Here is a 12,160-nt window from a genome sequence, read left to right as displayed (position 1 = left end):
TCCTTAGCAAGCGAAATGCACCTTCTGGAATTACTGTACAGCAGGGGCGCTGAGCTCCAGTCCTCAAGACCCCCCAACAGGTCCGGTTTTCAGGATATCCCAGCTTCAGCACAGATGGCTCAGTCAGTGGCTCAGTCCGAGACAGAGCCACTGGTTGAGCCACCTGTGCTGAAGCAGGGATGCCAGGGTTTCAGGATATCCCGGCTTGAGCACACGTGGCTTAATCAGTGGCTCAGTCAAAGACTGAAATGTGAAAATAGGAGATGCGCACCATTTTATTTTTGGGAGCTCAAAAAAGCTGGAAATTGGTTGAATAAAACTGTTTGGGCACTTGAAGAAAAACCAAATGAATGCCCTGCTATGTTTGGCACTATTTGGCATCCAATCCAAAGCTAAACTCGAGTGCAGGAGAAGGCCCCCCCCCCAGCGTGGGGTGCAGTACCCTTGACACAGAGAGCCCGAGATCATAGCCAGCATCAGAAGAGTCTGCACATAGGCAAGCGCTTGACCGGTGCAGCCTCTTCTGATGCCTCGGAGGGATACTGACTGTAATCTCAGGCTCTCCGTGCTAAGGGCGCTGCACCCACGCAGGGTGGGGTGGCTGTCTCATGTGCAGCTGCAGAGGTGTGGAATTCGCTACCTCCGCAGCTCAGGTGTATATCTACCTTACCACTGTTTCGGGCTCGGTGTAAGACTTACCTCTCCCTTCCTAACAAAACAACTGTATATCCTTTTCATTTGTTTAACTGTAAAGTATTGCGATGTCCCCTTAAGTGGCCGTGTGTTTTTATTAAAAAAAAAACCCACACAAATGATGATGGTGACAAGCGATACTGATTTATAAAAGATTTCACGAGTTAAACACAGATGGGAAAAAAAGCAAGATAACAATCTAAGGCAGAGGATGTAGGAAAGGAATGGCAGAGAGAAGGGTAAATAAACAGCCAGGGCAATACATGGATGAAAGGGACAGTGAGAAATAGGACCATCCATCAGCAGTGTGCAGGGGTTGGGGGTGCAGGGGGGGGAGAGGGGGTGGGGGTGCAGGGGGGAGAGGGATGGGGGGGTGGGGGTGCAGGGGGGAGAGGGATGGGGGAGAGGGGGTGCAGGGGGGAGAGGGGTAGGGGGTGCAGGGGGGTAGAGGGGGTGGGTAGAGGGGGCAGAGGTTCAGGGGGGAGAGAGTTTGGGTTTAGAGGGGGTGGGGGTGAGGGGGTTGAATTTTAAAATGAACAGAGAGGCAGGGAGAAACATGACAACAAATTCTGATGGTGTGTAAGAAAGCCCATATCCGCACTAATATTACTGTCAAAGAGCATTATCATTTGGAGTTCAAATTGATGCCTTCAAACGTTCCATTGAGGATTTGGATGTTCAAATCATTTATGGAATAATCGGGCTGTGAGAATGGGTGTCCCACCGGAGAGCAGCATCTTCCTTCTTCGCGGTGTGTTATTGTGAGTCTGTGACTTTTGTCAATCACATTTGCTTGACCTGAGAAAGAGAGGAGAACTCGCGAATGTTTGTCTTAGAATATCAATTGTTAGTCCAAATAAAAAAGGTCTCACCTAATACTGAAGTACTCACTTACTCTGCACTATCGCAACTGGACTAACACGGCTATTTCTATTTAATATTTGCAAATGGATGAAACACTTTGGGGCAAAGTCTTATCAGCAAATATCAATGCATTTCGTGTACTCGGAAAGAAATTAAAAGCCACGTCCTGAAGGTTACGTTAACTAAGTAACAAGTTGCGCTGGATATTGGACTATACCAGTGTTTTCTGAACTAAACATTTCCTATTTACTTGGCAAACCTCTTATCTCATGGTAACCGATCAAAACGTTCTATTGTGCGAGCAGACGGTGAGGTTTATTTGACATAAAAGTGTTATCTTGCACCAATCACAAAGGAAAATGTTGACATTCAATTAAAAAAATAACACCGCAAAAAAAAAAATGTGTGCAGTGAGTTTGCAGGCGGGTTAAAGTGAACCTGATAAAGGGGGAAGCTCTCGCTATATAAAACATGCTCACTCCCTTTATACCTAACTGTGGAGAAGTTGGTGGAAATCCGAAATCATGAAGTTCCTGATCCTTGCACTTGTGGTTCTGCAGCTCTCAGAGGGGTTGGTGAGGTGAGTATCATTGAAAATAAAGAAAAAAAAACAATTAAAAAAAATACCATTTAAAAAATCAGTATTTTTCTTAGGTTGAAAATTTAGATGAGTGTTATTCAGCCCCCCCGGAGACCCCTTATTGAGTTCACCCCAATTGTCCCATTTATTTAAATGCCAATAAAACTGGGTAGACACTGAATAAGTTTCCAATTGCAATATCATTTCACACGTACAATTTCAGTGTTATTGGGATGATTGTGACTGTAATTGTAAAATGCAGGTTTTCTCTTCTTTTAAATGTAATGCAACATCTTTTGTCAGCAATAAATTCAGAACACATTGCAGCATTTGGGTTGATACACTAAAAGTACAATAATTAGTATTTTTTCCACAGGGCACCCCTAAGGTGAGTCTGGGGCATCACTGGGTGGTTGCGAAACAAATTTGACAGTGAGTTAGTGAGTGAATTAGACAGTGAGTTAGTGAATGAATTAGACAGTGAGTTAGTGAATGAATTAGACAGTGAGTTAGTGAGTGAATTAGACAGTGAGTTAGTGAGTGAATTAGACAGTGAGTTAGTGAGTGAATTAGACAGTGAGTTAGTGAGTGAATTAGACAGTGAGTTAGTGAGTGAATTAGACAGTGAGTTAGTGAGTGAATTAGACAGTGAGTTAGTGAGTGAATTAGACAGTGAGTTAGTGAGTGAATTAGACAGTGAGTTAGTGAGTGAATTAGACAGTGAGTTAGTGAGTGAATTAGACAGTGAATTTTTGAATGTTTTGACACTGTGCTCATTTACATGTCATTATCCAGAATCCCTGGCTGCATTGCAAGCACTGTATTCTAAGAGATAATGGGAAATGCAGGGTTGCAGACCTGTCTGAGACGTGTCAATGTGCTCACCAGTGATATTTTTACTTATTATATGGGAATTCTTAGACAATCCACAATAGCATCACAGAAATACTATGTTACCTCAATTACCCCAAAATATACAAACCCTGGACAATGTCACAATGCAATCTGGGGAGCAAGTGTGGAAGAGCAAAGACAGGTTCTACAAGACTTTTGGACTGAATTGGACCAGTAGACACCAGAATGTGCTGACAAGTAGGATTTTTATTTGAATGTTGTTAGTAACATTTTAGAAGTATTTATTTATTTGCACTAGCAGCCTATTTCTTTGGTTTGACTTTCACTCGGTTGTAAATTTTGCCTAGCTTGGTGTTTAAGACCAGAAAGGTGTGAATCATTAACGCATATTCGGCCGAATTTTGAATAGTCACAATTTACAAGATAAATTACACAAATGTTAACATTTGTAACAGCGGCAACACAACCACCAAGTGCCTCTACATATGATTTTGCTCCTTTGCAGAGTCCCTCTAAAGAAGTTCAAGTCCATCCGACAGAATATGCGGGAGCATGGAGTGCTGAATAAGTATCTGCAGACACATAAGATTGATCTCTCTGATAGATACAGGGGATATGCTGTTGCTTCAGAATCCATGTCGTTTGATGTAGGTAACGAGAATGCTTGCAATGTCTTCTCTTTGTGTTAGTTCAGTCATTGGGGCGGTGGTTTCCAACCTTTTTTTGGTTAAGGAACCCTATACTTATATTGGGAAATTCTGCAGAACCCCAACCCTCTATAATAGCGCGCCTGAGATCAGATGTATTGTAAGGAACCCCAACCGTCTCTAATAGCACGTCTGAGATCAGACGCATTGTAAGGAACCCCAACCCTCTCTAATAGCGCGTCTGAGATCAGATGCATTGCAAGAACCCCAACCCTCTCTAATAGCGCGTCTGAGATTAGATGGACTGTAAGGAACCCCAACCCTCTCTAATAGTGTCTGAGATCAGATGCATTGTAAGGAACCCCAACCCTCTCTAATAGCGCGTCTGAGATCAGCTGCATTGTGAGGAACCCCAACCCTCTCTAATAGCGTCTGAGATCAGCTGCATTGTAAGGAACCCCAACCCTCTCTAATAGCACGTCTGAGATCAGATGCATTGTAAGGAACCCCAACCCTCTCTAATAGCGCGTCTGAAATCAGCTGCATTGTGAGGAGCCCCAACCATCTCTAATAGCGCGCCTGACATCAGATGCATTGTACATTTTTCTGTATTTGTTACAATTTTCAAATGATCTGTAAGTTGCACGGAACCCTCTAGGGACGCCCGGGGAATCCAAGGCCTCCTAGTAACCCTACACTGCATTGGGGTCTTCGTATCATGGAAACTTTAGAGTAAGAGTGGAATAAAGTGCTGCACTTTCATCTTGGTCACTTGGTGTCACTGTATCAAGTTCTTTGCTACAATGTTGCCCCACGTGCACCCGCCTTGTGAGTGTCAACATACAGTAAGGCGTCAACAACTGGAATCAGAAGTGGTCAACGCAAAAACTCTTCTTTGCCTTGATACACAAATCCCTTATGTGTGACATTAAGCCTAATCAGTACAACTTCTGCTCCCTAGACCTATTACTACGGACAGATCAGCATCGGAACACCTCCCCAGAGCTTCGTGGTTCTCTTCGACACAGGCTCCTCCAACCTCTGGGTCCCCTCTGTGTACTGCCAAAGCTCCGCCTGCAGTAAGTGTCTGAGCGATACGTTCACATTCCGGAACACGACCGATGGGACCCGGCGACAGTGCGCATGCTGTGATACACCATCAGCCGCAGGGCTGGGAAGTGGGGTTTTCCCAACCTAATCTCTAAAGATAATTGGGGGAAACTAGTGTAAAAAAAAAAAAACAGCATCAGATTTATAAAATAAGAAAACCCCCATTCCTTTTAATGGGAATGTTTTCCCCTGATACATTGGTGCTATTTCTTTGTCCATGTTTTGCAAGCGGGACGACTTTGATAACGATCCCCTCAGTGTATTATGGCCAATCCTACTTTGTTTTATTTTTTATATATTATTTAAAAAGACTCCCTAATATTTCAATAAAAAAAAAACGTTGACTTTTTCACCTTTGTTTCTGAGAAGAGTTCCCTGATTTCAATATCTCCCTCATATTGCAATATCTCCCTCATATTGCAATATCTCCCTCATATTGCAATATCTCCCTCATATTGCAATATCTCCCTCATATTGCAATATCTCCCTCATATTGCATTCAAATCAAGAGGCCGAAAATATCTTGTCCCGTGCAAATATCACTAACTTTCTCCTTTTCATCCTGATCACATGGTTCGAAGAAGTGTTGATCTAAAAGAATGATGTATTAGGGTTCTCAAACATGGCCGCCCATATAATCGCCCCAACGCTGCTTAATGGCTCAGCTAATGATCTGCGTAACGGTGCAGAATAAAAGCCGCATATACTGTACCACGGTGTTTGTTATTGGGTTGTCCACAATGATGTCAAACTTACCAAGATACACCTCTTAATCTCTTCAGTGCCATGTGTTGCAGGCTGCTCTGGCACTGACAGGGTTAAAAAATAAAAAAAGGAGGAGATTGTGCTACAACAGGGGGTGGGCAACGCTCGTGTTCAAGGGCCACCAACGGGTCAGGGTTTCAGGATATCCCTGCTTCAGCACAGGTGGCTCCATCAGTGGTTAAGTTGATTGAGCCACCTGTGCTGAAGCAGGGACTGATTGAGCCACCTGTGCTGAAGCAGGGACTTATTGAGCAACCTGTGCTGAAGCAGGGATATTCTTATAACCTGACCTGTTGGTGACCCTTGAAAACTGCTGTTGCCCACCCCTGTGCTACAATGAGTGAGTGCTTTCACTTTGGTGTCACTCATATCATATACGTTACTACGGGTGGATTACAACCTCAAGGAGCAATTCCACCTATGTTTCCCCCCACCCCCATTCTAGGTTTGAATCAGGGGGTCTCCAGAGGTGAACCGCGCTAATTTCAGCTCCGGGGACCCCCTTTGTTCCTCGAGATACTCACCACGCTAGGTGCTGCCAGTAGCATGCCGCGGGGGACTGAAACCTCCATGACGTGCCAGCAGCACCTATGTAGGTAAAGTATCTCTGGAAGCAGCAGGTCTCTCGTAGCTGAAATAAATGAGCGCGATTCTGCTCCGAAGACCCCCTGCTTCCCACGTAGGCGGATAAACCATTCTGTTCCCACGTGGGGTGCTGCATCCAGTCAGTGCGCCAGTTAAACAATATTCATTATTACATGTAAAACAACAACCACAGGATAGGACACGGAGGTAACGTGTAACGTGTAACGTGTAACCATTCTCTTCTTCTAGCAAACCACCCTGTGTTTCAGCCCAGCCAGTCCTCCACTTACAGCTCCAACGGGCAGCGCTTCACTATGGGGTATGGCGGTGGGAACGTCGCTAGCAGCGTCACCGGGCTGTTTGGATATGACACCGTCACTGTGAGTATGAAGGACACAGTTTCCATGTCATTGACCCCAATCTGTGCCAACCAGAGCATTCTACTGAGCCTTGCACATTTAGTGGCAAAAACACAATTTGATGATTATTTATATATACAGTACAGTATGTATATATGTATATATGTAAATATATATACCATAATACTGACACTGTGTGCTCATTTGCATGTCATTTCCCAGAATCCCTTGCTGCAGTGGAAGTGCTGTGTGCTGGGTGATAATGGGGAAAGGCGGGTTGCAGACCTGCCTAAGACATGCAGATGAGCATACAGTTGTATTTGTAAATATATATATATATATAGCAGAATTATACACTAACACGGCTATTTCCGATATATATATGTAAATGTACAGTATATTTTAAGTTATGGTGGGTGAAAAAGCAACAAAAAAACTCCACCGTTAGCATATAGCCAATAAAGAATATCACTTGTGAGCACATTCACATGTCTTAGACAGGTCTCCACCCCGGACTTTCACCATTATCACCCAGCATACTATGCTCCCACTGCAGCAAGGGGGGGAAATGACATGCAAATGAGCACACAGGGCCACCTTTTGCCTAGAATATCCATTCACATGGAGCCCATATAAGATAATGCAATGCTGTATACACACACACACACACACACACGAGTTATTTCGTTTCTCTCTTCTTTTCTTTATTAGATCCAAGGCATTTCCATCACAAACCAGGAGATTGGTTTAACGATTACGGAGCCCAGTTCAAACTTCTACTATTCCCCATTTGATGGTATATTGGGGTTGGCTTACCCAGGCCTGTCTGTGGGAGGTGCTACCACTGTGATGCAGGGAATGTTGCAGCAAAATCTGCTGACCCAACCCATTTTCAGTGTCTACCTGGGCAGGTAAGTAGTCATTCCATCCCCTTTGTCTCTGGGAGTAACCGCAGCTCTAAACGTACCATCCTACAAAGTATTTGATGCAATGAATTTGCGTCTCTGATGCATACGGAGATAAAGTGGCTCCTGGAGTCACAAACCTGGAACTTTCTTACGTGGTCAAATTTAGAATGGTCCCCAAATAAAGATGGTGGATCATGCGCTTATTTTCTGTTGTCTGTCCCCAGCCAATCTGGTGAGGTCATATTTGGAGGAGTGGACACCAACCTCTACACTGGTCAGATCAACTGGGCCCCTCTCTCACAAGAACTCTACTGGCAGGTCGGCCTTCAGGAGTAAGTCTGTGTTACGCCGTTGAACTGGACGCCATCCTTTTCTAACAGGACGGCTGGTTACTTGACTTCCCATTTCTCATTCCAATCCCAAACTTCACATGTCCTGCTTTCTACGGCTACTTTGTTTGACACCTTAATACTACGGCCGCAGTCACTGCGCGCACGCGCGTGGCGGGGCACGTGGCGGGGCGTGCAACAGTTTCAGCCGCGATCTGTGGTCTTCCGCTGCATGTCAAGAGAAGAGCAGGAGATCGCATGGGGGGGGGTATGGGGGGGAGGGGCGCATGGCGATGACATCATATGGCTGGTTCGCCCTCATTGGCTGAACCGCCGCGCCAAAGGACACACGTCTTGTCTTTCGGCAAAGGTGGTCGCGCATCGCACTTTCTGCAGGTGTGCACAGGCAGTGACTGGGGCAAGCCCCATAGAGGGCCGCGTCTTGTTCGTGCCGCGCACGCTTTAGCGCTCACAGCCGCGAGCAGTGGGGTCGGGGCCTAAGTCCTGCATTTTGAGAGAAATATGACAGGCAACTTTTTACATTGAATCAACCACACATTATATAGGTTAGGGTGGGTAAAAAAAGTGACAAAAACTTCCACCGTGCAGCGTACAGCAAATATAAATATCCGGTGTGCGCACACTCACACATCCCAGACAGGTCTGCAGCCCTGCCCCTCCCCATTATCTCATACAGTAGCATACAGCGCTTCCCCTGCAGCCAAGGATTCTGGGAAATGACATTCAAATGAGCACACCGTGCTAATATGGCAGATATACTTATAGGGGTCCATGTTAAAGTGCTCATTTGCATGTCATTTCCCAGAATCCCTGGCTGCAGTGGAAGCACTGTATGCTAAGAGATAATGGGGAAAGGCAGCGTGGCAGACCTGTCAGAGACATGTGAATGTGCTCACAAATGATATTTTTATTTGCTGTACATTGAGTCACACATTTCATATACAGTATGTTGCCAAACAGGGGGGCTACCCAGCATTTGGAATAAATGTTTTCCTTGTAACAATGTCCTGGGTGTTTCTTTCTGTTTGTTAGAGCTGCATTTCCTTGTAACAATGTCCTGGGTATTTCTTTCTGCTTGTTAGAGCTGCATTTCCTTGACTTTTGGAAGTACAAATCTTACGTACTGATTTACCGCACCAAATAGTTTAGAAAAAAGTAATGAAAGTAGATTTTTAGACACAAAATATCACCTTTAAAAAAATCCACCAACAAGTCATGTTACTGCAGTAACTAGTGTACTAAATAGCATGTTATAAGCCCCGCCCAGAGGTGTCTGATGCATCTGATTGGAAGACAGGTAGATTAAATTACGGGATCCTTGAACCACAAGAAACATGGAACGTGACTGCTGATAAGAACGGTGGCGGATTCCCTATCAGGCCGATAAGCCCGGGCCTAGGGCAGCAAAATTTGGGGGTGGACAAAAGTGTCCGCCCCCAAATACAGATGCCGCGCTCTCGGGCCTGATAGGAAAGCACTTACACGCGGCGGCCGCCTCCTTGCTGCCGCCCTCCTTCCAAATCGCAGCGTCCAATGAGGCCGCGGACATCACCGTGACGTCATGACGTCGCGTTACCGTGGCAACGCGTCGCCGTGCGAATGACACGTTTTGTCATTCCTGTGCTGTTTCAGCCTCTAACATCTGCTTGGGAGGCCAGTTCCCGGATACCCCACACTTTCCGTACTTACATTTCCCTGGCGCCTCCCACCCTCCACCTTCAGAGCGTGGCTTCTTATCCCAGCCCTTCCCTTTCTCTTAAAGGCACTCTGTATAGTTACTCCGTGTACTTTTCCCAGATTTTCCATCAACGGACAAGCTACCGGGTGGTGCAGCCAAGGCTGCCAGGCTATTGTAGACACCGGAACCACCCAGTTGAACATCCCCGAGCCTTACATGGGTCAGCTCCTGCCGTACCTGGGGATCCAACAGACAAACGGAGCGGTAAGAACCGAGTCGTGTTAAACAAATGTATCAAGTATGTCACTGAGCAAGACTTGGGAAGGATCAGCCAAGCAATGCAGGGGGGTATTCAGCCCTGAATGTAAGATAGAGGACAAGCAATGCAGGGGGGTATTCAGCCCTGAATGTAAGATAGAGGACAAGCAATGCAGGGGGGTATTCAGCCCTGAATGTAAGATAGAGGACAAGCAGTGCAGGTTTCACGAGATACATAGTACTGAGTGGCACTTTAATCAAGCTTTTCCCAGCTGATGAAATGTTGAGGAAAACAGCATTAGATTTATCAATGAAAACAATAATCATTGTGGGTTATGTGGTAACCCTGGTGTTGTTTTCTTTTACAATAGTATGGCAGCCAAATATATATATACTGTACTGTGTATATATATATATATATATATATATATATATATATATATTATACTGTATATACATATATACTGTATATACATATATATACACACACACACACATATATATTTATACACACACACACATATATATATACACACACACACACACACACACACACATCAGATAGTTTCCCTTATAAATACGTTCTGTTTTACTGCTGATTCGATGCAGGTGTTGATACCTTTTAGCAGACCAGCATTAGAGTTCTTCATAGAGGGAATTATAGCGCACAGAGCTTTTGAAACCTCATATTTCTTGTTGAAGTGTTCTGTACGGAACTGCGCTGCGTAGTACATATGGGCCGACATCATCTGTTAGTTTGAACATTTGCTATAAATCTGTTTTTATTTCAGTACCCTGTTAACTGCAACAATCTCCAGAATATGCCGACTCTCAGCTTTACCATCAACGGCGTCTCCTTCCCTCTGCCCCCCTCTGCATACATCGTCCAGGTACCCGATGTGCTAATAACATGAAAACATTCACCCCCACCACAGACAATGTGATGTTACCAGGGAAGCAGCCCCCCTCCCCCGTTTGCTAATCTAGTGGGGCTCCCAAAAGCAATGATTTGGTCTTTGGGACACCCATTCTCTCAAAGTTTTTATATTGGGTCGCTAAAAACTGCAATGTTTTCTGTTTATTATCATTATCTCTGACTCCCACTCCCCCCCCCTTTTTTTAAGCTACTTTCTGCATCTTGCACGGTGTGGCTCACTCTGGGGCCCCCGATAAGAGCCCTGCCCCCCCCACTTAGGCTGGAAAACACTGTATATATATATATATATATATATATATATATATATATAAAACTACTTTTAAAAAATGACTCTTAGCCCCACTTTAATTTTATAACAATAACAAATATTTGGGGATTTCTGTTTTTACAGTGTAAATGTGGCATATACCTTCCTAAAATAAGAGCTTCATTTAACAGGGTAAAATCAGGTGTGCTACCTTTTTTAACCCCTTTTATGCTCAAGGAGGCTGCGATTATCACGCTGCGTGTTATTCTATGCTCTGCGATGCATTGCAGACCTTTGTGACATTTAGGGTTGCCAAGTGGCTTCTCCAAAAATACTGGACTCAATGGTGAAAGGTGCGTCAGGTCACTATGTCCAGGGAGGAAAATACTGGACACATACATGTGCAGTATTACCTCTCATTTTTTACTGGACAGAGTATCCGAATACAGGACAGTCCGCTTCAATACCGGACACCTGGCAACCCTAGTGACATTGAAGTGATGAAGGCCCCTTAGCCACTGTCCCCAGCACATCCGAATCCTCACTCTGTGCTGCAGAATGCGTCCCACAGACCTGACTCGTTTCTCTCGCTTCTAGGAGAATGGATACTGTTCCGCTAACTTCCTGAGCATCAGCCTCCCGGCCCAGAACGGACAGCCGCTCTGGATACTGGGAGACGTCTTCCTGAGGGAGTATTATTCTGTCTTCGACTTCGGAAACAGCCGGGTCGGTTTTGCATCGGCGGCATAAGCCTGCGCGGTGTTTAAACCGGGGCCTGACATCGGCCACGACATCACCAGTGCCCAGTGAGGGGCCAGGACGCAGCAAACTCGCACTCGCTGATTACTTTGTATCTCTGCAGGTTTCGCTTCCGTCTTCGCTCGCTCTTTCTGACATTAAATCAGTCACAACATGAGCCTGTGTTTTTCCATTTTGTTTTCTACGTCCGGAGGTTAAGGAGGCGCTGAGATTACAGGAAATGTGGGGCTATTTTACGGGGTGACTCAGGGGCACTTGTTTTTTTTACAGTTTAAGGCTTTGTCCCCGCTGGCGCTGAACACGCTCATGCTTGGAGTGCTCTCTAAGCATGAGCGCCGAGTGTCCTTCAAATTTTTGCAAGCGTTTGCGCAGAGGGGGGGGGGGGCGTAGGGGGACGCTGCAGGGGAAGCTGAGCGCGCTTGAAAGTTGAAAAAAATTGTTTACCTAAGCACCGAGCGCCGGTGAGTGTGTGTGCCCGCGCATACGCGTGCGCGCATCGCGTGAGCGGGGACTTGCATATATATATATATATGCAAGTCACCTCGCCAAGCATCGCCCGCTCAGC

The 12,160-nt window shown here is 45.4% G+C and overlaps 1 protein-coding gene across 1 annotated transcript; it reads left to right on the top strand.

Annotated features, from left to right (window-relative positions):
- Positions 1-2,026: 2,026 nt before the first annotated feature.
- On the top strand, positions 2,027-11,752 carry LOC142502533 (gastricsin-like). The gene is made up of 9 exons (XM_075613640.1): positions 2,027-2,137; positions 3,498-3,639; positions 4,601-4,718; positions 6,349-6,479; positions 7,170-7,369; positions 7,591-7,698; positions 9,514-9,658; positions 10,444-10,542; positions 11,434-11,752. The coding sequence occupies exons 1-9, from the start codon at positions 2,082-2,084 to the stop codon at positions 11,584-11,586; spliced, it is 1,152 nt and encodes a 383-aa protein (XP_075469755.1). The 5' UTR covers positions 2,027-2,081; the 3' UTR covers positions 11,587-11,752.
- Positions 11,753-12,160: the final 408 nt, after the last annotated feature.

This window comes from Ascaphus truei, chromosome 9, assembly GCF_040206685.1.
Source record: "Ascaphus truei isolate aAscTru1 chromosome 9, aAscTru1.hap1, whole genome shotgun sequence".
Classification (NCBI taxonomy): Eukaryota; Metazoa; Chordata; class Amphibia; order Anura; family Ascaphidae; genus Ascaphus; species Ascaphus truei.
This window is presented reverse-complemented; position numbering and strand designations above follow the sequence as displayed.

Coding starts and splice junctions, on each gene's coding strand:
- LOC142502533 (XM_075613640.1), top strand. CDS start 2,082: ATGAAGTTCCTGATCCTTGCACTTGTGGTTCTGCAGCTCTCAGAGGGG. Junction 3,640..4,600: donor CAGAATCCATGTCGTTTGAT/GTAGGTAACGAG, acceptor TCTGCTCCCTAG/ACCTATTACTACGGACAGAT. Junction 4,719..6,348: donor CTGCCAAAGCTCCGCCTGCA/GTAAGTGTCTGA, acceptor CTCTTCTTCTAG/CAAACCACCCTGTGTTTCAG.